Source organism: Acipenser ruthenus, chromosome 5 (genome assembly GCF_902713425.1).
Source record: "Acipenser ruthenus chromosome 5, fAciRut3.2 maternal haplotype, whole genome shotgun sequence".
NCBI classification, from domain to species: Eukaryota; Metazoa; Chordata; class Actinopteri; order Acipenseriformes; family Acipenseridae; genus Acipenser; species Acipenser ruthenus.
In genome coordinates, this window is record NC_081193.1 from 42,538,998 (window position 1) to 42,563,967 (window position 24,970).

The 24,970-nt window shown below is 38.2% G+C and overlaps 1 protein-coding gene across 7 annotated transcripts in view; it reads right to left on the bottom strand.

Annotated features, from left to right (window-relative positions):
• Positions 1-24,970, bottom strand: part of LOC117403365 (rho guanine nucleotide exchange factor 10-like) — a 101,485-nt gene that overhangs the window by 41,889 nt on the left and 34,626 nt on the right. For 6 of the 7 annotated variants that reach the window (XM_059024240.1, XM_034005458.3, XM_059024243.1 and 3 more), the window contains 13 exons: positions 24,335-24,414; positions 22,998-23,054; positions 22,714-22,898; positions 20,574-20,685; positions 20,144-20,253; positions 19,433-19,510; positions 18,726-18,905; positions 17,822-17,938; positions 17,210-17,302; positions 16,447-16,617; positions 12,636-12,781; positions 8,625-8,800; positions 202-317 (listed from right to left, as the gene is read on the bottom strand). In XM_059024240.1, coding sequence (XP_058880223.1) covers positions 202-317; positions 8,625-8,800; positions 12,636-12,781; positions 16,447-16,617; positions 17,210-17,302; positions 17,822-17,938; positions 18,726-18,905; positions 19,433-19,510; positions 20,144-20,253; positions 20,574-20,685; positions 22,714-22,898; positions 22,998-23,054; positions 24,335-24,414 — 1,621 coding nt within the window. The remainder of the gene's footprint in view (positions 1-201; positions 318-8,624; positions 8,801-12,635; positions 12,782-16,446; positions 16,618-17,209; positions 17,303-17,821; positions 17,939-18,725; positions 18,906-19,432; positions 19,511-20,143; positions 20,254-20,573; positions 20,686-22,713; positions 22,899-22,997; positions 23,055-24,334; positions 24,415-24,970) is intronic. The other variant, XM_059024241.1, reaches the window with a different exon arrangement.

The following is a 24,970-nucleotide window of genomic DNA, read 5'->3' on the forward strand; positions in this document are numbered from 1 at the left end:
CACCCATTCTCTGCTTCAATTGAAAAATAAAGATTGAAAAAAAGGTAAATTCTTCAAAAATAAACATCAGTATTAATCGTCGATTTGGCAAAAAAATAAAAATCGAATAGTAGCAAGCCTACTAACGTCTATTAAACCCACAAATGCCAACATAATGCTTGGCATAATATTTCCCCCAAATGCAAACAAATTCTTCCTTACCTGGTAGTTGCCTTTCAAATTTCCAATCATTTGTGTTATCTGATTAACAAGATTCAGATCATGGATTAAATTCTGCAAATCCTGGTACAGCTGCCCTGGACCCATATACAATTTGCCTGAAATAAAAGGGAACACATCCTAAATTACTTTAAAGTTACAAAGTTACAAAAGGGACATTAAACAAGTTTCCAAAGTCAAAAAACAGAGCATTTTAATTTTGTGCATTTTGAACTCAGATTGACCCAAGCCTTTTGCCTTTACTCTTGAATAATTCCAGCCTTCTTTTAACATAATCTTCCATGCATATGTTTTGAGATGAAATGTAAAGCTCTGAAATCATCATAACATAACACCGATTTAAAAATAATCCATGTATGTACAGTAGATTCTTTGGGTTATTGTTGACAGAAGACAAACTGAAGATGAGTGACAGTTAGAAGTAAATGATTCAGACCACTACAGCGGTAACTGAACAGCTGTAATTTATTAAAGAAACCCAGTACTTGATATTTTCAGACTATTTTCACTCCTCGCTGCATGTGGTTTGCTTAATGGAAAAGTTGCACAGTTGATGGCTGGTGGGAATTGGCCACCCACCTTTCCAAGTTATTTTAGAAACAAAATTAGCAGCAATGTCAAACTGTCTAAAAGACTAACATGCTGAACCCATCAGATCTAATTATTTACAATGAAAGTCCCTAGTTCCAAGTCATTTTAAAATCAATGCTTTGTGGGAAGACACAAATAAAAACAGCATGCTACTGTATGAATGGAAAACAGTTTTTCAAGTTTGAAGCACATACATTCTGATTCAGTTAATCTTTAACTTTTCTTTAAAAGGACAAACTCTTTTCTCACAACTTTAGACTCATAATGTGTGCTGCATAGTAATTGAAAGCCGGGTACAAAGTAATCATTGTTACACTCTCAGTCCTGTCCTTAACAAAAGACTGCTTAATTTTTCTACGTATATTCCAGACAAATAATGTCAAATTGGAAATTACAAGGGTAGCTTTATCCAAGGCTTCCTTCATAATTTGCCAACAAGATGCCTTTTCTTTAGTGCTCAGAGATTGTAAACACTTGTGTTTGTAATGAGAACCAGAGTTTAAAGCCAGCCAAACTGTTTCTAGCTTATAAAAAGTTTCTTATTTCAGAAAAAAGGTCACAAAAAGGCAGCTTTATTTTTGGACAGGATAAGATAGCAAACTCACTCTAAAATGTTTTGTTTTTTTTTAGAATCAATAAAAAAAACTAATGCTTCTGTCGGCATTCCCTGGAAGGGGGAAAGTAAATCTGGTCACATTTATTTTGTAGAATGACCTCCTCCCCCTTACAGGGTCGCAGGTGGGGGAGGACGAACAGAACAACATGCAACTGAAACGCTCATGAGGATGTGACACAATGTACCAGCATTTGCTAACAAATTATTCCCTGCGGGGTATGAGAAACACCTACCATAACACTCATTGAACATGTGACCATTCCTCATGACTACATCATGGAATTTGGAACTAAAGGTTATATCTTTGAAACCGCTAGTCTTTTAAAACAATGCTGGCACATGTATTACAAGACTCTTTCCTAAATGCATGTTACTGTACATAAAGGTGATGACCTAGTTTTTGCACACATGGTTGGCTGAACTATTGAAAGCTTCATCTTTTCTTGTGTCCAATTGTTTCTACGGTACTGTTACTTGTAATGTTTTTTTTGGCAGGAGAATGCTATTTGCATATAGTGTTATGGTTTGTAAATAACATAAAATACAGTTACAATTCATGCATATTTTCACACATTGAAATAATAATTTCAAAGTAAAATGCCATTGTAAGTGTTCCCCCTCCCTTTATTGGATGCAAGCCTGATTCCTACAAGGAAGGAACACAAGTACTGCAATTACACAGGACTCAAGACCACAAGATGCTGACGCCATCATTTCTAAATAGGCCAAAGTTTTGTATAGAACTTGGGAAGAAAAGTAACATTGTTACAGTGCCAGTAATACTATCCTTAATTTTGCTTGGAAACTACAGTACAAAGACAAGTCACAGATTAGTGTAATCATATTACTATACTGTATTCAGTTCCCATCCTTTCTATGAAAATAAGACACATATTACAAAGGATGGTAGATGTAGAAAAAAATGAGAGAGAGAGAGAGATATTTGAAATGTAAGCCTGACAATAAATATTGAAAGCACATAAACAAAACAGTGTATATTGAGCTGGATCACTATTCTTAAAGCATACATACATGTTTTTTTTATTACACACTGTTACAGATTTCCTGCGAATTCTCTTACGCAAGTGCATTTTTTTTTTTTTACAGCTTCACACTACATTCTATTTGCATTTATTCACAGCTACATGCTCCTTTACAGTAACCATGGTTACTACTGCTGCCTTGTTAAAACCATTCTGAGAAGAGTATCTGGACTGTGCTCCAAGAAAATAATTAACTATTTTAATAAATAAATAAACAAATAAATAAATAAATAAATAAATAAAATAAAATAAATAAATAAAAATAAATAAATATACAAAATTAAGTACTGGGATCTGTTCCATTGCAGAGTTAAAATGCAATCACTGACTGCACAGATACAGCCAATGTTTGTTAACACAACTAGAAGGCATTTCTTTGAGAAAGGCCAACTATGTAAGAAGACATCTGCTGTATTTTATGAGCAGCATTTTACACTAATCTGTTCAAAATGGAAGGGCTTTTTATAGAAGACAAATTTAGGAACAATGGGTAGAATCTCAGAGATATCGCTTATGAAAATGAAATATATTACAACATATTTTTAAATATATTTTCTACCTTCAAATATATTACAAAAAATATAAAATATATTCCCTGACTTAATATATATATTTAATACTCATCCCAAAATATATAAATGAGCTGAAACAATATATATTTTAAATATAAGTAATATCACAGATCAATAGACATTTAAATTTAATAGTGTGTGTGTGTGTGTATATATATATATATACACACACACTTTATATATGGTTTGCAGAAGTATTCACCCCCTAAGTATTCACATTTTGTTGAATTATAAATAATGTATGTTTTTCAAACAAACTTTTTTTATTCAAAGCTGTAGTGGTTAAATTTTACACTGTTATATGAGGAGGAGGTTAAATGTCAGCAAAACTTGCAAAGAAAATGTAGAAAATAAAATGTGCTGGTTGCATAAATATTCAGCCTCTTAAGACAGTACTTGGTAGAAGCACCTTTTGCAGCAATTACCGCTATGAGTCTTTTTGGATAGGTCTCTATTAGCTTTAGGTCTCTACCACTAGCTTTAATTTTTGGCCATTCTTCACGGGAAAATTGCTCCAGTTCTGGTCTCGCCATAAATTTTCGATTGGATTCAAGTCAGGACTTTGACTGGGCCACTCAAAAACATTAATTCTCTTCTTGTTCAACCACTCCAGTGTGGCTTTGGCTTTGTGCTTTGGGGTCATTGTTCGACTGAAATGCGAATTTCCTCCCCAGTTTCAGAGTCTTGGCTGACACAAACAGGTTTTCCTCAAGGATTCGCCTGTACTTTGCACCATCCATTCTCCTCTCTATCCTGACAAGCTTCCCAGTCCCTGCTGAAGAGAAGCATCCTAATAACATGATGCTGCCACCACCATGCTTGACAATTGGGATGGTGTTGACTGAGTGATGTGCAGTGTTGGGCTTGCGTAACGCTTGGAATTTAGACCGAAAAGTTCAATTTTTGTCTCGTCTGACCACAAAACCTTTTTCCACATGTCAGCAGTATCAAATGCATGCTTTTTCGCAAACTCCATACGTGCTTTAAGATGAGGCTTTTTGAATAATGGCTTCTTTCTTGCCACCCGTCCATACAGGCCAGCTTTGTGTAGGGACCGGCTTATTGTTGATGTGTGAACACTGACTCCCATCTCAGACACAGAACTTTGCAGATCTCTCAGGGTCATTGTTGGCTTCAGAATGACATCCCAAACCAGTTTCCTGCTTGCCTGGCTGCTCAGTTTGGTAGGGCGACCTGATCTGGGTAGTGTCTGGGTGGTAAGATGCATCTTCCATTTCTTAATGATGGACTTCACTGTGCTGAGTGGGATAATCAGCACCTTTGAAATTTTCCTGTACCCTTCTCCTGCTCTGTGCCTCTCTACTACTTTATCCCTGACTTATTTACACATTGTTTACATATGGATAGTATTCATCACATGATTTGAATTAACGTATAATATGATTCAAAAGGATTCCCTAAAACAGTCAGGGAGCAGACTACTACTTTGTAGAAAACAAATTCATGATTTCAAAAGTACAGTTTAACAACATAATACACATTCAAACAACTCACACACTAGGAAATTAAGTTTCTACCACTATATTTATCAGTAGTCTAACATAAAATAAATGTATCTATTTTACACACATATATATAAATATAAATATATATATATATATATATATATATATATATATATATATATATATATATATATATATATATATATGTATATACACATATATATATATATATATATATATATATATATATATATATATATATATATATATTGTAACATATCAGGGAGGGGGTTAGTGTCCTCCCTGAAGAAAACATGTGCGTATGCACATTTTGTTTAATTGTTTTATTGCTTTGTTAATTTGTTTATTGTTTAATTATCATCCGCACCTGATAGATATTGTAAATTAAATGTCAGGTGCAGGGTATGTAAGACGTGCAGCTAGGCTGTACGTGACTGCTGAGTAGAAGGAGACAGAAGACGTGCTCTGTTTCCGAGCAGTCAAAAAAGGAAACTGCGTTTTGTTGTATGCCAGGTAAACGGCTTAGCCGTCCTGCGAGCTAGTCAGGGACCTGCATAAGTGTTTAGTTAGTGTGTTTGAGAACTAGGTGTTTGTTTTGTTTTTGATTGTGTATTAAAAATAGTGTGCAAGTGCTTAAAACTCCATTTCCTGTGTCCTGGGTCTACTTTTAAAGGGGCAAACGAACGACCACGAGTGCCGGCCGGTTACAATATATATATATATATTATATATATATATATATATATATATATATATATATATATATATATATATATATTGTACAGTACTGTGCAAAAGTTTTAGGCAGGTGTGAAAAAATGCTGTAAAGTAAGAATGCTTTCAAAAATAGACATGTTAATAGATTATATTTATCAATGAACTAAATGCAAAGTGAGTGAACAGAAGAAAAATCTAAATCAAATCCATATTTGGTGTGACCACCCTTTGCCTTCAAAACAGCATCAATTCTTCTAGGTACACTTGCACAAAGTCAGGGATTTTGTAGGCATATAGTCAGGTGTATGATTAAACAATTATACCAAACAGGAGCTAATGATCATCAATTCAATATGTAGGTTGAAACACAATCATTAACTGAAACAGAAACAGCTGTGTAGGAGGAATAAAACTGGGTGAGGAACAGCCAAACTCAGCTAACAAGGTGAGGTTGCTGAAGACAGTTTACTGTCAAAAGTCATACACCATGGCAAGACTAAGCACAGCAACAAGACACAAGGTATTTATTCTGCATCAGCAAGGTCCCCCCAGGCAGAACTTTCAAGGCAGACAGGGGTTTCCAGATGTGCTGTTCAAGCTCTTTTGAAGAAGCACAAAGAAACGGGCAACGTTGAGGACCGTAGACGCAGTGGTCAGCCAAGGAAACTTACCGCAGCAGATGAAAGACACATCATGCTTACTTCCCTTCGCAATCGGAAGATGTCCAGCAGTGCCATCAGCTCAGAATTGGCAGATAACAGTGGGACCCTGGTACACCCATCTACTGTCCGGAGAAGTCTAGTCAGAAGTGGCCTTCATGGAAGACTTGCGGCCAAAAAGCCATACCTCCGACGTGGAAACAAGGCCAAGCGACTCAACTATGCACGAAAACACAGGAACTGGGGTGCAGAAAAATGGCAGCAGGTGCTCTGGACTGATGAGTCAAAATTTGAAATATTTGGCTGTAGCAGAAGGCAGTTTGTTCGCAGAAGGGCTGGAGAGCGGTACACGAATGAGTGTCTGCAGGCAACAGTGAAGCATGGTGGAGGTTCCTTGCAAGTTTGGGGCTGCATTTCTGCAAATGGAGTTGGGGATTTGGTCAGAATTAACGGTCTCCTCAATGCTGAGAAGTACAGGCAGATACTTATCCATCATGCAATGCCATCAGGGAGGCATCTGATTGGCCCCAAATTTATTCTGCAGCATGACAACGACCCCAAACATACAGCGAAAGTCATTAAGAACTATCTTCAGCGTAAAGAAGAACAAGGAGTCCTGGAAGTGATGGTATGGCCCCCACAGAGCCCAGATCTCACATCATCGAGTCTGTCTGGGATTACATGAAGAGAGAGAAGCAACTGAGGCTGCCTAAATCCACAGAAGAACTGTGGTTAGTTCTCCAAGATGTTTGGGCCAACCTACCTGCCGAGTTCCTTCAAAAACTGTGTGCAAGTGTACCTAGAAGAATTGATGCTGTTTTGAAGGCAAAGGGTGGTCACACCAAATATTGATTTGATGTAGATTTTTCTTCTGTTCACTCACTTTGCATTTTGTTAATTGATAAATATAAACTATTAACATGTCTATTTTTGAAAGCATTCTTACTTTACAGCATTTTTTCACAGCTGCCTAAAACTTTTGCACAGTACTGTATATATTAGTGCTAAAACGTTTCTTGCTCTTATGTTCTTAGCTTGTTTTTTTTGCCAGGATTTTATTAAACAAAATAGCATTTTTTTTTTTAATAGACCAGGTTTTTTTTGGTAATCTCTTTTTTTTTTTTTTAATTGAAATGAATGGGTAGAAACTTTAAACTTAAAACATAAACAAATCATGTGTAGAGACATCATCATATTCTTTCAATAATTGTAAAAATAATATATATATATATGTATATTTTTTTTTTATTGTCTCATACATATTACCTTATATTTCACAATATACTTTGCCAAACTAAAATATATGAAAATGTCAATAATTTGTATATGGTGAAATATATTACAACACATACATTATGAAAGATATGATAATATATTGAGGTTAATATATTATAAAATATATTTCATTTTAACGTGTGTAGGGCGGTGCTTTGTTAATAACTATTGCGTTAATTCATTCTAGTATTCATAATTAATGTTACAGCCACTTCTGCATTTTTAAAATATGTAGGGGTGTTTTGTTAACTTAGTTTTTGTCAGTTAGATTATTATTATAGTTTGTTACCATATGGTTGCCTATTGCTTTTCCCTTACTTATTCTGTTAATTTCATATGTTGATGCACATGCGTCATGACATAATTAATAAATACATTTGTATTTATTGATTTATATAGTGTTCAGCCTGGGCATATTGTGCCCGGTGGTCAACTCTGCCTTAGAGAACACTTCGGTAAGAGAACACTTCGCTAGCTTTCCGAGGGGTGTTCTCTTAGCCAGCGACTACTGTATATGAGAAAATTAGTACATTAAATCAAGGCAGTTCCTTGTTTAAACTAGTTTACTATTGATTTTACAGTGCAACAGATGACTATAAAACATATGCTGCAAAATGAATGCAAAACATATGCTGTAAAATAAAACTAAAGAAAATCAGTGGCTTGTGTTCATGAACAAAATAATAGAGCATCACATAATATTGAACCTTTACTCAGTCTTTGACACAAAACTGCAGGTTAGGGTCATTAAAATAATGCCTATGGCATTTGTCTACGTCATCACCTACATAGAGAAAAATGTATTTTTTTTTTCCATTTTTCAAAACACGTTCTCACCATGTGGGGGATGGGCACTTTAGCACACACACCATCTACTCTAGAACTGTTTTCTCCACCACATGTGGTTTATGTATTATGCTCGTGAGCCGGAATGACCCAGCTTTGAACTATAATAGAAACGTAGAAGCACAAATCAAGCCTCAGGATGCAAGTCATACATTTCTTCAGCTCCACAGTATAATGCATCCCCAATAAATCCAAACAGTCAATAAGACCTCTTGTAATTACCCGATCATAAGCAATGTTCCAAAGGTGCCAGTACAGCATCTGATGTACAGAAGAGCTTACAACAGTGCAAGTTATTGATCTCACTGCCTCTCTTTCACAGAGCTCAGTAGACTATTAGTTATGCAGCAAATACCAAGATAATGCAAAAAATAAAAAACACAAAAAAGCCAAGCAAATACAATACAAATAACTAAACTAAATAAATACATAAATGTTATCAGAAAATAAAGGTCAATGCAATATACTTTTAAACACAAACCAGATGTGTAATGTCAAAAACAATTACATCCTGTATTAAAACCATCATACTTGCACATAGCAAAAAAATAAATAAATAAAAATGCTGCATTTAAAAACTGGACAAAGCTTGTACATACATGGTTTTGCATGAAGCACCACTTTTTCTCCAGAATGCCGAGCAGGGTATCTGGAGTTTTCTCCCAGCTCTTCATTGCCTCCAAACTCCACCACATCCACGTGGCTCAGTGGTACACTCCACTTCAGCAAGTACTTCTGACCAGATAGGACAATACCACTGCCTTCACAGGTAGATCTACAAATACATATCATCCACCATTACCTAATAAGATATACAGCATCTCATAGCACGAATTACCTGAGCACTTATATCAAAGTTGTTCCTTTAAGAGCCCCGTATGCGTTTGATGTCACCTCCGCCCCTAGGAGATAAATGGGTGACGCATAAGGCTCAGCACCATTTTCTCTTTCAGCCTGCTGCGTTTGCGTGAACACAGTGACCTTGAAGGGTAATGATTACATTTCTATTTCAGGGAATCAGAGTTATGATAATTCCTTTCAAGTAAAACCATTACTTAATGGGATACAATACCCAAGCCGTCGCAAGTGAAGGACTTACAGCACCAGCAGATGTGCTAAAAAGGAAGATAACTGCCTTTAGCATTCTGGCCGAAATTCCGAGAAGGGCCAAAGTCCACAGCACATGGCATACAGTCTACAGTACAGTGAAGGAGAACCATCATGCAGTGTATATGCTGCAAGGCTACACTGAGTAACCTCAGCATTTAACGCCAGAAGTCCAAAAAGTGGTATGGCTAACTACCCCAAGACTTAAAGTGGAACATAATACAAATGTGTTAAAAAGAAGAATGAGTGGCTGCTCTTAAAACTCTGCCTGCAGCTTCAAAGCATTTAGTGGAAACCCTCCCCCCTGGCCGTTCCAGACAACGCCACAACCTAGGCTGGAAGCGTCTGTGGTCACCACCTCTCTCCTCGTGACACTGCACAGAGCTACTTGTTTCCACCACGAGAGAGCTTTCAAACAGTGGACATAGGACACTGAATGTTTATGGAATCGAGGCTTACACCGAGATAGACAACCCTCTAGGGCGTTGGCCAGCTTTTAGAATGGTTCACCGTGAAGCTTAGCCATTGGAGGTGGCTGGTGACCAGTCCCGTGTGCAACACTGCCTGAGCTGGTGACTTGGCACATAAGGTAATTGAGGACTCTGACGCCTTTGAGTCTCAGGAGGAGACTCAAAGGCTGATAAAAGATAAAGGAGGAGACTCAAAGGAGACTCTCAGGAGGAGACTCAAAGGCTGATAAAAGTACGATGAGCTAGAGAAAGGTTGAACGGCAATACACAGAACTCGCACGTGGTCCCTTGAAAAGCGAACCGCAAGTATTTTCTGTGGCCAGGTTTTACAGGCATGTGAAAGTAGGCATCCTTGTAGTCCACCATAGTAAACCAGTCGCCTGACCTGACTGACTGCAATAGTTGCATTGTCAGCATCTTGAAACTTTACTCTTAAGTACTGATTGAGATGTCTGAGGTCGAGGATTGGTCTGAGACCGCCATCCCGTTTTTACACCAGGAGTAAAACCCTTCTCCTTCACTGAGCGGATGAACAATTGCAATGGCCTGTTTTTGTAGCAGGGCCGATACCTCCTGAGAATCTAAAATACTGTCCTGAGGTTTCATGACCGTTGTTACGATCATGCCCTGAAAAGGGGGAGGGCCAAAACAAAACTGCAGAGAGTAACTGGCCTTGATGGTGATAAGCACCCAGGTGTCTAAGGTGCAAGATCGCCAATAATCCAGGTGGGCCTGATAGAATTGGCCCAAGACCTGTGGCAGCAAAACCTAGGACTGCTGGCTCATGGGACTTGCACCTGCGGTTGCTTCTTGAGAGCAGGACGCCGGTAATTGCGACAGCCTCTGCGCTGTGCACCCTGAAAGCAGTTCTGTGCATTAGCCCTAGCAGGGGCTGTATGAGCCTATGTCTGCTTCTGGGACTGAGGGTGCCTGTTTCGCCATTGCTTTGCCGGCTTATAGGCTGGGACTTCTGTTTGGGGAGAAGGCATTGCCAACTCCCTGTAAAGTTTAGAGCGTTTTTGCATCTCATCCACTGGCATCCAAATATATAACCGGTGTTACGGGTGCATCAAGCAATGACACCTTGTACTTGTCAGTCACTCGGGCCTGAGAAAACCAGAGCTGCCTTCCACCAACGGCCAATGCCCTGTCCAGTGTACTTAGACAACTGGAGCAGGTGGTTATTGACTAAGCTCAACTCGCCCAACCAGTGGGATGAGAGTCTGTGTTTATTCGACAGATTCTCCGACAGCTTGGACTGGTATGCTACCAGTATCCTACTGTAGCTACCCAGGCGTGTGCAAAATGCTGAGGCCACATAGGCCTTCTTCAGCATCACTTCTGTAATGCAGCATTGTTTGTTGGGGCATCAGATGTCCCTTTGCAGCACAGTCAGATTGAGCATCTGCACCAGAGATGCAATGGAAGCCTCAACACGGCGAAAACTGGGCAAGGTTCAGTTTATCTGTGTTGTGCACCCTATATAGGCTGTGCAAAGATATTGAGACAGCAGGGCAGTCGGCGGGCGTGCCCGGGATGATTACACCTTGAGGGACAAAGCGTCCTCCTGCTCTGGCTGTGGGTTAGGCAGTGGTGCCTGAACCCTAGGGACTGAGACAACAAGGGGCCTCGCAGCAGCTCCGTCAAAAGGGACTGCTGCTGGTTCACAGCTTCAAAAAGCTTCACCATTTGCCCTGCAACCCGGTCAGTACTGCCAGAATGCCTGCTAAAGCAGCTTCTGTTCCACTTCCTTGATACCAATAAAGGTGACTGGTCCCTACCTTGGTACTGACCAGGCCACTGGTACAGGCTCTGGCACTTACCAGGTGACTGGTACCCAGTGGTACCGGGTCTGGTACCAACCAGGTCACTGGAACAGGATCTGGTTCCAGCTCTGGTACCGATCAGGTGATTGGTACCGGTTCTGGTTCTGACTAGGTGACTAGTACTGGCTCTGGTACCGACTGGTACCGGCAGAGCGAGTCACTGGTACCGGGCTGGTACCAGGACAAGTGACGTGCAGGTAAAGACCTGCAAAAACCACTGGCAAACTGCAAGCATGGGGCTGCAGTTGCCTGCTAACTAGAAAAAATCTAGTAGCCTTTGTGTCAGTGCCGCACAGCAAACACAGCAACGGCATAGAGGCACTCAAAATATTCTCCGGTCGAAAAGGCTCCTGCCAATTCAACAGCGCAGTGTAGCTAAAAAGTCATTAACACTGGCAGTGTCTCTGTAGCGCGAAAAGCTGACTGTAAAAAAACAGATGGCTAGCGCAGTATACTGTCTGTGTACAAAGACTAACTCAGGAGATACAGCCTACGCGCGCTGTGTTTCTGAAAGAAAAACAGAAAATAATTAGACACTTGAGATTATATATATATATATATATATATATATATATATATATATATATATATATATAAAATTAAGAATTAAAAAAAAAATTAAAGAATTTTAATATCAATTCATAAAGAGACGAGCAGCAAGTGAGAGAGAGTGAACTGAGGCGCAACAAGGGACTGAATCCCGGGGAAGGAGCAGGAGAGCTGCAGGCTTCACACAGGGCACATGGCCGCGGAGGCAACCTAATCACAAACTAAGCCAAGAAGAATTATCACTTAAAAGCGAAATTATTTCAAAATAAAGACAGAGCTCACTCCTTCCTCAGGCAGGTTGAAAAATGGCAGAAAATGGCGCAGAGCCTTAGCGTCACTCGTATTTACCTCCTGGGGGCGGAGACGATGTCTGACAGGGCTCTTAAAGTAGCAGCTTTGATATAAGTGCTCAGGTAATTTGGGCTATAAGAGATATATTCCATTTGGTAATGGTTACATTTCGTACTTGAAAGGGAAAATTGTTATCGATATACGTTAATTACAACAATTACAGAATTTCAACTTGATGAAGGTACAATAACATTCAAATGTTTTGATCAAATAACTGCAGAAATAAATGATTATTAATATCTTTCAAACTGTTTGAGTCATTATTTTGTACTATACATTTGACATGCTTCTTTTGTCAGATTCATACCTGAGGTTAACGGTGGCACACATCAACACATCATTTAGCAAGAACAGCCGGCGTTCTTTGGTTTTAATAAATTCTCCCTTCTCATTGTAAACAGTTTCCACCATGTCGTCAGAACATATCAGGTATCTACTCCCACTACTTAGGAGCTGGAAAAAAATGAAGCAGGGTTTACATCAATATAATATAGGCTGCACATGTATTTCTTGCTTGTGTTATGAACACCTTTAATACTACATGTCTTTCAGCAGGTTACCATTTTAAGAATTAGCATTTAAAAATCTAGAAGAAAAATGCATGACTAATACTGCTTGGGTTCTGCTGTATATAAAATATTTAAATACACACACACACACACACACACACACACACACACACACTTCTCCTTCCTTCATATCTGTGGGTCCCGCCTATATCTTTACGTAAACAGAAGTTAGTTACAGATACAGTATACCACTGTTTTTGCAGGTTACGCACTAAACTGTGAAGGGTGAGTCTTTAGAATTAGGTATGATAATTATGTGGTCCTTTCTTTGACATTTCTCACCGATTATTCTGGTAACTATAAGAGAGGATCAATCAATGAAGCAAAGAAGAGTTCATCTCATATGAAAACGTAAATCTAAGTGGCCATTTTACAAAGACACGTTTTTTGTGGATGAATTTCAGTATTAGCTAACTACATTATATAATAATATGGATCGTTTTTTTAAAAAGCCTGCTTCTATGACAGCCAGTGAGAAATGTGAGCATGGAAGTCATGTTTCAAAAACGAAAAGTAAGAAATGACGAAAAATATATTGAGCATGTCCGTGGCAAGAATTACCAGTGTCCGTGGCAGTGAAACGTCTAACACATGCACGGGATTGTATACAATATCCTTTCTGTTTGTCCGTGGCCCAGACGTTTTTTTTCTTTAATGTCCGTCACCACTGGACATGGTGTCCATATAGGTTTATATAGCCTATGTTGGATGTGTGACTAACCCGCCACCACAGTGTGTTCTTTGTGGTGAAATACTTGCTCATGAAAGTATGAAGCCTTCGAAAATGCGGCGTCATTTAGAAACCAAGCATCCTTCCCTGAAGGACAAACCAATTGATTTTTTTTCCCCCAGAGGAATTCAGCGAATCTGAAAAAACAGGCTGTAATTTTTCAAGCAAGCAGTGTGAATACTAAAGCTCTCCGTGTGTCCTACATAGTGGCTTTAAGGAAAGCGGTAAACCTCACACCATTGCTGAATCACTTATAGCACCATGTGCTGCTGGCATGGCGACCATTATGCTGGGACCTGATTCTGCAAGTAAATTAAAACTTATACCCCTTTCAAATGATTCGGTTGCACGGTGCATTCATGAAATGGCTGCTGACGTTCGCAAACAGCTTTACATGAAACTTCAAAGGTCGACCAACTAACGCACGTTTGTTGTCCGTGCTTTGCGAAGAAATGGGTTCTGAACATCAGCAATTTCTGTTTCATGCTGAAGTACGATGGCTTTCCTGTGGGAAGGCTTTGACATGTTTGTTTCAGCTGAGATAAAAAGCAGTGGTTTTTCTGGAGAAACAACGATTTCCTTATGCTGGACTTCAAGATTCACAGTGGCTTGCAATGCTTGCTTATCTCGCAGATGTGTTTGATCGGCTCAATGAGCTCAACAAAAGTCTGCAGGGTCGTGATACGAACCTTCTTTTTATGAATGACAAGCTTGTGGATAATACCCTGAAGCTCACTTTTCCAAAACAATTACAGTGCTCCCTCGCTAGAAGGCAGGTCTCTGGGGACACACAATATAAGTATTATAACCGAAGAGCGTTATAAATGGGGGAGGGGGTGGGAGGCGCCGCGGGACACATAACACACATCTGACAAATACAAAATAAAATAACTCCCTCTCTATAATGCACATATAGTGCAGCAAAAATGTAACTTTCAGTGAATTAACCATGCATGAAGCACCATGTTAAAAAAAAAAAAAAGGTAGCATTCCCACTTGTGGATCATTTTAATTAGCAGTTTTTAAACTATAAAGCCTGGCTAAACGGCAGTCGGGAGCAAACCAAGTGCGAGAAGGAGAGTGGGTCGGGCGAGGGGAAGAGGGAATGGGCTCGCCCCAGGTTCGGCTGCCGGAGTGGGGCTGAAGCGAAGCTAAAGTGTCTCGTCTCCCGGAGAAAGCTGCATCTCCTCTCGCAGCAAAAGAAAATAAATACATTAGGAAAGTTAACCATGTAAACTGGCCTAATATTTATTTAGTTACAAAACAAATGCTGAATAAGATGTCTGTGTTATAAAGTGCCAGCGCAGCTTTTCTTCAGTTCAAATACTGTATCAAAAGGGAGAGACAGAAACAGAAGTTAGACTGAGTAGTTGTTTACAGTTTGAACACCACTGGTACTGTATTTACTGTAGAAATATTGCATGAATCACTAGTATAGGGAATTGGGGGACATGCTGTATCCGAGGCGCGTTATAATTGAGAGCCTGATAGCGAGGGAGCACTGTACTTTGTGATTTTTGGTTATCTCTGCGTGTTGAATACTCAGAACTAGTATGCAAAGCCATGAAAGTGCTTGTGCCTTTTGCATTGACATGCCTTTTCAAATCTGGTTGCAATCAAAATTAAATACCGTAACTGTCTCAATGTTGAATATGATCTGCGAATGTGTATTACCAGCATAGAGCCTCATCTGAAAAGCAGATGTGTAGATTACTAAATTAGTCTTTGACTGCCAATGCAGCTTTAAAAGTGTGTGATTTAAATGTTTTGAAATCATACATTTGTTTAGAAATATAGCTGTGTATGTTTAAATTTTACATACATGGAAATTCCTCAGAAAAAGGGGGTCCCAGACTGAAAAAGTTTGAAACCCCCTGGACTAGTACAACTAGGCAGAAGGAAAGCAACAGATGAGGCCAATGACAGTTTGAAGGAAACTTGGGAAGTGTATGTACACCCCCAGACTGTGAGAAACAGTGTCCTGACTTTGGATGGGGGTGGAAGAGTGCCCAGGGAAAGACCGTTTATCAGCAGGAAAAACAAGCTGAAGAGACTGCACTTTGAAAAGCTCATTGTTAAGTCTGGACTGTAGAGATATAGAAAACAGGAGAACTGAGTGGGGTCATATACCCGTGTATTTAAAATAACAAACAGAGGAATCAACCTCCAACACACAAACTTTTGAAAATATTACTACAGTACAATGGAATCCATTTATTATAACCACCAAAGGGAAGAATTCAAATACTCTTAATAGAGATCTGCTCCTGATAGTGCAAGTTTAAGTGTCCGAGTATGGTCTAATGGCGAGGTGTACTTAAAATCTTTTAATGTGACCATCATAAACACACTTCTGTGTAGGTGAATTTTGAAAGCAGGTAAAAATAAAAAGGGAATAGACAAGAATGAAAATAAAACTAAACAATAGACAAATATTTTTATACCTGAAATAATCTAACCCCTTGTGGTGAAATACAGAACATCAGTTCCATTTTATACAGTAATCTTGTTTACAGTTATATAGTATATAGTATATTTTCAAGGCTAGCATTGTCAGTTCTGGGTTTCTGCAAACACATGTGTAAGACGATGCGAGACTAACATTGCACATGTGCAAAATTAACTGCCCAGACTACAGAAGGATCACTGATCAAAAATGTAAAAAATACAGATCTCCGGTCCTGGGCGATCACTTTGAGGTGTACCATTTATACAAAATGTGAGACGGAAAAAGCCTTCTTAATTATCTAGGAACGTATCAAACGATTCAGTAAAGTTCCAACCCTATTTGAATCTCTAATAGCTGTGCAGCACAGTACCTTGTTAAGATAGCGCTCATTCATGGCTTTCGCGATTTGTTTAATTTCACAGCGCTGGTCTGCCTCCCTCTTCCTCTCGTTTAGTTTCTCTGCTAATGTTTCAAGTTCCGTCAGAGCCATCTGCAGAGGAAGTCTGTCAGGGTGTCCTTTAGGAGTGTTTTTCAACATGTCCTAAACAAGAATACATGTATTCAGTTTGCCAATGGAATGAGGCAAGTAAAGACGTTTCCTCATTTCATGTTTCAAGCCACTGAATGTTTCAAATTAAAAAAATTAAACATTTTAAATAATAATTAGTATGGCTGGATAGCACCACCTGGTGGCCAAATGTCTTTGTGGTTTGCAAAGTTCTTACACACGTTTTGGATTTCTTTGAGCCAAGGTTGAATGTTTATTAGAAAAAATGTAATAAAATAAATAAGAGCAAGTAGTGCATGTGGTGCTTATTTTCAATGTTTAAAATGTGCAAATTATAACCCTGTCCATCTGTTGCACCAGATTTTTTTTTAAAATCTCTGCATTTCCCCTTTGTTATTTAGTTAACAAGGGGGTTCACACTTTATGCTTGATTAGGACAAGACACTGGTAAATTGGTAATCTTGGTGGCCAAGTTAAGGAATAATGGTATAAGTGCATGGCATTGTAAATAGCAAGTGGTTTGTGACACTACGCTTTTAGGCACATTTCATTTGTTAGTTGAGATGTTTATAAATATGCATTACTAAACAGCATGGCAAGCCGAGATAGCAAAATGTGTAATTACCTGAAGAAGCAGGATAAACTGTGGGAACCGCTGGATAGGTTTCATCATTAACCCGTACAGCGTACTGCGATCGCAGCTGGAATCTTGGCAGTGCTGCAGGGATGAAAGCCTTTAGTTAATAAGACACTCCAGACTTTCACTTACGCAGAGGAAAAAACATGCTCTATAAATAAGTTTATTTCATAAATAAACATACATGGTAGCTATGAATCGACCCACTTCACGCTGCAGCTTCAGTAGTAAAAACATTCACTAGCCTTACAGAAGGACATCATTCGACAAGTCTTGACCAGCCTGGTCATCACATTATGTAGCTACTGTTCACCTTCATGCATCTGCAACACAACTTCCACTGAATCATGGTGTGTGCCAGCGAGTTTAATTTGACCATTTATTACAGTTTGGTTGATGGGAGACAGCAAAGTCGGACAATAATTATAAATTCAAGCAAGATGAGCCATATTTTCAAAATATTTACTCTGGTCTTTAATGAATAGACCTTTTATTATGTAGTGGGTTGGTTTTAGTTTAGTACATTTCACATTTTCAATATAATACTAAATTAAATATGGCCCTATTCTGCATGTCCAATTTAAAAAGTGTCTCACCTACCTTCAAAAATTCAAGAAAAGCAGGCTTTATTGCACATGCTTTCTTGACAAGCCCCATGGCTGTGCTGAAATTATTCACATACTCACTATATGCATCCAGCACCATGGATTTGGAAAACTTAAATAAAAATAAAAAAAAACACTGTTACAAACCGTGGTTGTACTTGTATGTAGAAGATAAGAAAGACAAGGAACAGTTTGTAATGTCAACAATGTCAATACAGTTTATCCCACCAATCACAATGCATGTAATCTGCAGGTATACTGTATAACAGAACACACGTTTAGCACCTCAGCCATGAATGTATATGATGTACAGTATATTGTATGCTTTTGGTAATTCTACATACATTTTTAAATCAGGTACTTGGGGGGTGTTGGGGTCGGGGAGATGACAGCTTTATCTTACACCATCCCACCTCATTACAAAACCCAAAACAAACTAAATTGACTAAAACGCTTATTCATAAGAGAGCTTCCTACTTTTGCAGGTCCAGCTTATAATAAACAATGAGAAAAAAAAAATGTACAGGAAAAACGGAATGCTGATTCATATAAAATAATTCCGTTTCTAGAATTGGGTTTCCAATATGTCATTTTGTACACCTCAATATTTTGTTTATACAGCTTCCGTTGCTGGGCTGTGGAACCCAAGATGCTGACTTCTTATTATTCCTCTACACAGCTGCAGCACTCTAAAGATGACATCATTACTATTGGAAATGTATGGAGGAAATTATAAACGCAGTAGAAACATGCCTGGAACAATATTACAGAATTATTAAGTTATGTAGTTAGGGGCAATGAAAACAAACACAATGGTGTTAAAGTTCTATAGCATTTTATTTTGATACTGTAATTTAACAAGATGCAAGTTTCTTTAACCACAAAAAAAAAATACTTACTGAAGCAACAAACACATCTCCTATCATTTCCGAGCTGTCCCACTCAGCAACACGACTAGCTATTGCAATCTGGAACAGAGAATGGCACTGAAGGAGCTCCTTGATTCGGTAAAACATCATTTTTAATTTTCGATCACTTATCAACTTTGGATCCATTTCTGACAGTGGCTTTTCATATTGCTGTTGAGAAAAGAGAAGCAGCAAGAAAACAAAATATAACTGTTTAAATAAAATAAAATAAATAAAAAAAAACCTCTGCAAACATGAATTTCTAAAACCACCATTTGCTCTAAAGTCAAGGAAAACACACAATGTCTGCCCTGCAACTGCAAGTTTAGTCATCCTTTCTCTTACAGACTGGCATGATCAAGGTAACTGAACGCTGCTTATGCATTTTAACATTCAAACTCTCCTCAACTAACCTACAGTTGCAGGGGGAATACACCTCAGCTCAGGAGGCCTACCTCATGCAGTTTTTCTTAAAGAAGCAAGAAAGGAAGCTCTTCACATTGGACCAGTTGCACAAATTGAAAACAAAGAGCAATAAGCACAGTAGAAAATAAAGACATGAATGAGAGGGCGACTTGTTCAGAGCTAAAGTTGTAGGTATGTGCAGTATGAATTAAAACACATTTAAAAATAACTGTATAATACTACAGTACTAAAAGAAACTTAAGTTAAAATAAATACAAATAAAAAAAACCTACCTCTAAAATGCGTTTTAATGCATCCAAGTAGTTTTTTTCACTCTCTAGTATTGACCCAAGAATATATCTTCGAACAACCTGTTTTGAAATCAAGCACAATGTCTCTTACTAGTATTTTTTGCATTCTACTTCATCATATACCAGGAATTGTTGGCTTACCAGTTTGTTTACTTCGGTGCAGATTAAATCTTTTTTGCATGAGCCACATTTTTTATGTTTTCCTGCTAAAATGTTACACTATTTTCAATTTGGGCTTGTGAGGTAATATATCTTATAAAGCTTTTTTTTTTAAATAAATTTAGTAGTCAACAATTCTTTTTTTGTTATTTTCTCCCCAATTTAGTAGTGTCCAATTATTTTGTTTAGCTCAGCTCACCGCTACCACCCCTGCGCTGACTTGGGAGGGGCGAAAACGAACACATGCTGTCCTCCGAAGCGTGTGCAGTTAGCAGCCCGCTTTTTTACACTCTGCAGACTCACCATGCAGTCACACAGAGCTACAGCGTCGGAAGACAACGCAGCCCTGGGCAGCTTACAGGCAAGCCCGCAGGCGCCCGGCCAGACTACAGGGGTCACTGGTGCGCGGTGAGCCGAGGACACCCTGGCCGACCTAACCCACCCTCCCTCCTCCCTGGCGGCGCTCAGCCAATTGTGCACCGCCTCCTGGGAGCTCCTGTCCTCGGTCGGCAAAGGAATAGCCTGGACTCGAACCTGCTGCTGTGTCAATCCTTCTGGCATAGGCATCATCACTGGTTCAGTATTGAGACAATCAACTTCAATAAAAACACCTGGTTCCTCTTCAAGACAGACTGACTTTCGATCTAAAAGGTTAATGATAAACACATATTATCACACAGAAAAAAAACAAAATTATATATTCAATTTTAAAATGTTGGTGCTGGAGGGCACTCAGGTGGACCAGCTCACAGGATTTGATGGATTTATGTTACCAACATTCTACAAGGTAGTTTAAAAATCCAAAATGGACGCATAAATAAATAAATATTGCTGTGAGAGCACTTAAAACGAAGTTAAACTAAATAGATTTTTTTTTTTGTGAATTCAAGAAATCCTCCGTAATATTTCCAAAATGCTGCTGTTAGAATGTCCCAAGCTACTGTACTAATAACTGACCCTTTACCTTGAATAAGAGACTTTGTTTTTATAAATGAACGTCCTCTCTTCACAGCAGCTTTGGTTTTTTCAAGCCCATCTTTGGTTCCATCTTTTGCTGCTTTCATTAACTTTTGCATCTTTGAGAAAATACAGAAATATATATTAGTCATAGAAATTCTTATATACATTTTAAATTAAACTCAATTGATGTTTTTGACTGGGAATTATGAGGAAAATAATATATATTTTTTTAAATATGAAAATTCATTAACCTGTCTATGGGGCGGGGGGTGTCATTTAAATTAAAGTTGAAGTGTCACACTATTGTATTAATAACATTTTAATTCACAACAATTTTACAGGAAACATTTATAAAGCTTTACATACTCCAGATGGTTACTATCAAAGGGGAAAAAACAAAATCAAGGACGGCACTGTGAAATGTAAAAGAAGAGCAAGTTCACTGGCACTTTTCACACGTCAGTTTTGTTTCTAGAACAGTATTTATGACAAAATGTCCCAAACCACTGCACAATTTAGAACAACTGTCAGTCTCTGCTTGTGAGATGCCAAGGACTAAACTAAAGGCCCGATGCTTGGAATGAATATTCATCCCCTGCAGGGGAATAATAAGCTCTTTCATTACATTTCAGTTCCTTCCACCCCAAACAAAGCACTGTCCTTGGGAGCACAAAGACACTGCGTGTTGAAACAAATTAGGCTACTGAATGCTGCATGTGGAGGCTTGAACGTAGCCTAGAGAAGAATCAGCCACATCTGACAGAAGACCATTTTGCAATAAGAAGCTTTAAGATAAGCAGGATGTTACAGTTTCATGTGGGAGCAAAGGTCACCTGAGAGCTGAAAAGAACATGATCATTAAGGTATTGTTATCGCACAGAATTGTGAAGAGTCGAGATGTGCTTGGTGTTAAAAAAAACACATACAAATAAATCAATAAATAAAAAAAAAACATATAAAAAAATGAAACTGCCCAAAGAGACAGTGGACTGGACAACAACAAAGTTGTATACAGGGTGATTTAAAAGTCTACAGTATCTGTGACCTCTATATTTATCTATTAGTAAATGTGTTCATCCCACTTGTCTGGTAATGTCTGAATCACCCAGTATAACAATGCATTTAATATCTCAGAATTGTATTAACGCCCAAAAGGTGTATTGTTCCTTTACTAATACATAGCATGTGCGTCTTTAAGTGGTAAATGATAGTCTTTTATAGCTCTTGTATAGCCTGCATTAAAACCTCCAAATCTTGCTTTAACAAATCAAACAAGGTCATCTATTTAATGAGGTAACCTCTCTCTAAAGTGTAATTTACGTTTTTCTAACAAAATAAATATTGTTGCAAAGCAAAATAACTTTTACAATATAATACTAAAGAATGTGGCTGGGAGACTAAAATACAAAATTAAACATTTTTATTTTATATAAAAAGTACATTTATTCCATGCCATTCTCAAAGGAAAAATTCTCTTTTGCAATAGCTTAAAATTGTGTTTCAAAAAGAACATACCTTGTCCTGGTAAAAATGACTTTAAATACCATGAACTTTGAAAGACAATAATTCTCCCACGATTGGCTTCCTTATGAACATATTTTGGTCTATGTTTGTTATCCAATTACCTTCTGCTCATGTTTCAGCCTAATCTGCTGAAGTTCTACTGTGTTTGTCATGAGATCTTATCTTTTTCTCACAGTACTCTTTAAAAAAATAAAAAAAGCAAGTGCAGTGTGAAGCACAGCTGACAAACATACAATAAACTGAAAGCATGCACATAAGATCATTGAAAAACATATATTTACAAAGAAATCTACTATAACTCAAGTTCACCAGGTAGAACGGTCATAATTTGAAATGTTAAGAGCAATGATCAGGGGCCATCATTCGTACGTCATTCTTTTTGTGAGTGTGCACACTGATCTTACCCCAATTGTCAAGGTTGATGTTACATTACAAATGTGTTTAGTTGGTACACTAGATATCAACGAGAGATCATTGTATTTATTTTCTTTATATTTAAAAAGATACCAGTTTAATAATGTTCAACTACTGGCAATAAATGGCAGTGAATATACAGAATATGTTATTTTTTCTTTATTATTATTAAATACTGTGTAATTCATTAAAACATTATTACACACATGCATTTTGTGTTTTTGAGATTTGCCTCGGAGGAAAGTATTTGGAATCCCATTGTCGCTTTTGCTCTCTGTATCACTTTGTTCATCGTAGCTTTCAAATTCACTGGCGCTCCACCCATTCTCCGGGGAACTGTTTCCACCTTCTTCCCCAAGTTCTACATCATCGTAGATCATTTCATCTGGATCTGGAAGTAAAATGAACACATATTACAGTAGAATTTATGCTTACAACAAGTTAGCTTTGTTTTGGAAATCCAAAGACCCAAAATATTTTAATAACAGACCTGTTGTAGAATCAGAGTTTTCTCTCGGCACATCATCATAAATAACTTCATCAGGATCTAAAAAAAAAAAAAACACACAGGCACATTTTGCTTCTTTCATAAATATTGTCACAGTATGTGACAGAAGTATTAAGTCCGAGACAGACAGGTGCGGCACGGCACCGCTGGGCATTTTCACGGTGCGATACCGCTAGTCTGCACCCGGTAGATAAATTGTAGATAAATTTAATGGTACAGTACAGTAGCTGTCAGTACCACACTGTAGGCTATGTACTTATATCATTTACATATATGGCCAAAGAAAGTTGAATCTTAGAATGCAGACAATTAAAAAAAAAAAACAAAAAAAAAACACACACCTGTATTAACATAATTTCAATATTTTATTTAACATCATGCAATCTAAGAAACAACAAAATGGTATCTCAAAAGTCTATTAGAAACTACAATTAGTAGTACAGTATTTCATGTTAAGATTTCGAAAATGTCACATTTTTCAATTTTTGGAAAACTACAAAGTGATATGTAATTTCAATATGTCAATGTAACTTTATTCATTCTATAGGGTGTGATGCAAAACTTCTGGCCATAGCTGTAATGTCCCCCATATAATCTACTAAATAAAAACACTGGTTTGTTTTTCAAAGTTGTTTTTCTGTCATCTGTGTGCAGGTGTATGAAATGAGCGATCAACTTAGCAAAGAAACATACGTTGCTGACTGCAAGTAGCCTACTACTAAAGTGTTAGAAAAAGATATCCTTTTACAGCCAGTAATTTAGTATAAATAGTACAGAAATAATAGTATGCTTATCAGGGGCGATGTATAAAATACTGACTTGCCTGTCCTTGGACACCTCCGTAGACAACAGTTTCATTCATGATTTTTCCTGGCAAGCACATGTCAGCACTTGGCTGCGATTGGTTAATCCACCGATGGTACTGCGTGGCAGCCAGAAAAAAAAAAAAAAAAAAATCGCTCTGCATTCGATTTGAGCGGTACCACTCAGCGTCACCGTGGGACTAGCAGTATCGTCCCGCGCTGATCTGTACAACACCATGTGAAAGCATGGCAGTGATACAGCCGGCAAAATGCCTTGCGTGCCGCGATACGCCTGTGTGTCCCGGGCTTGGAATGAAGATGGAGTGTAATTATGTTGCAATTAAGCAATAATGAAAAAGAAAAAAACTGCTGATTGTATTTTGAAAATATGTTGCTTTTTTGTTACATACCATAATTCTGTGTTTGTGGTGGCTGGATTGATAAATACAGTACTGTCAATTTAAATATAATTATGTATTTGTTCAATACACTATATAAAAACAGTTTTCCACCTACTTTCCATCCAAGCTGTATTTGCAGGATCCGCAATCCATCTTGCCAAAGCATCAGCCATTTTAACTGCCGGTCGATCTTCACTGTAATGAAAAACAAAGCAAACCGCTTGTAAAGTGACCACTTCCTTCACATGCATTTAGTGGCTGATGCAAGGATAGGCGCAGTGCAAACAATTGCCTAGCAGCCAAGCAATTATTTTGCACTGCGGCCTACGTAAGCTTAAAAGCAATGCAAATTACTGAGCATACATGAATAATGAACTGCAATCATGATAATGAGGATTGCAATGAGCGCCGCCTGTACATTGCGCTAGTATTTAGCGGCCGCATTTACAGGGAGTTAGGAGTACAGAGAGCACGAAAATCAAAACAAAACAAAAAAATGTGCCAGAGGAAGGGCAGCAAAGTCCTCTTGCCGCACGGAAAAGAAAATAAAAGTTTTCTGTGGAGGAGCTGTCCTTACAGCTGAGGTCACTCAACATGAAATTGAATTATTTGGAAAAGCCTCAGCCAACATCAGTTATGCTGCCAAAGAGACCATATGGTCCTCTAGTGGAGAAAGCCAATGCTGTCGGTGTTACCAGGAGGACAGTCAACCTGGTGATGACAAGGTGGCAGCACCTGCGGCAGCGAACAA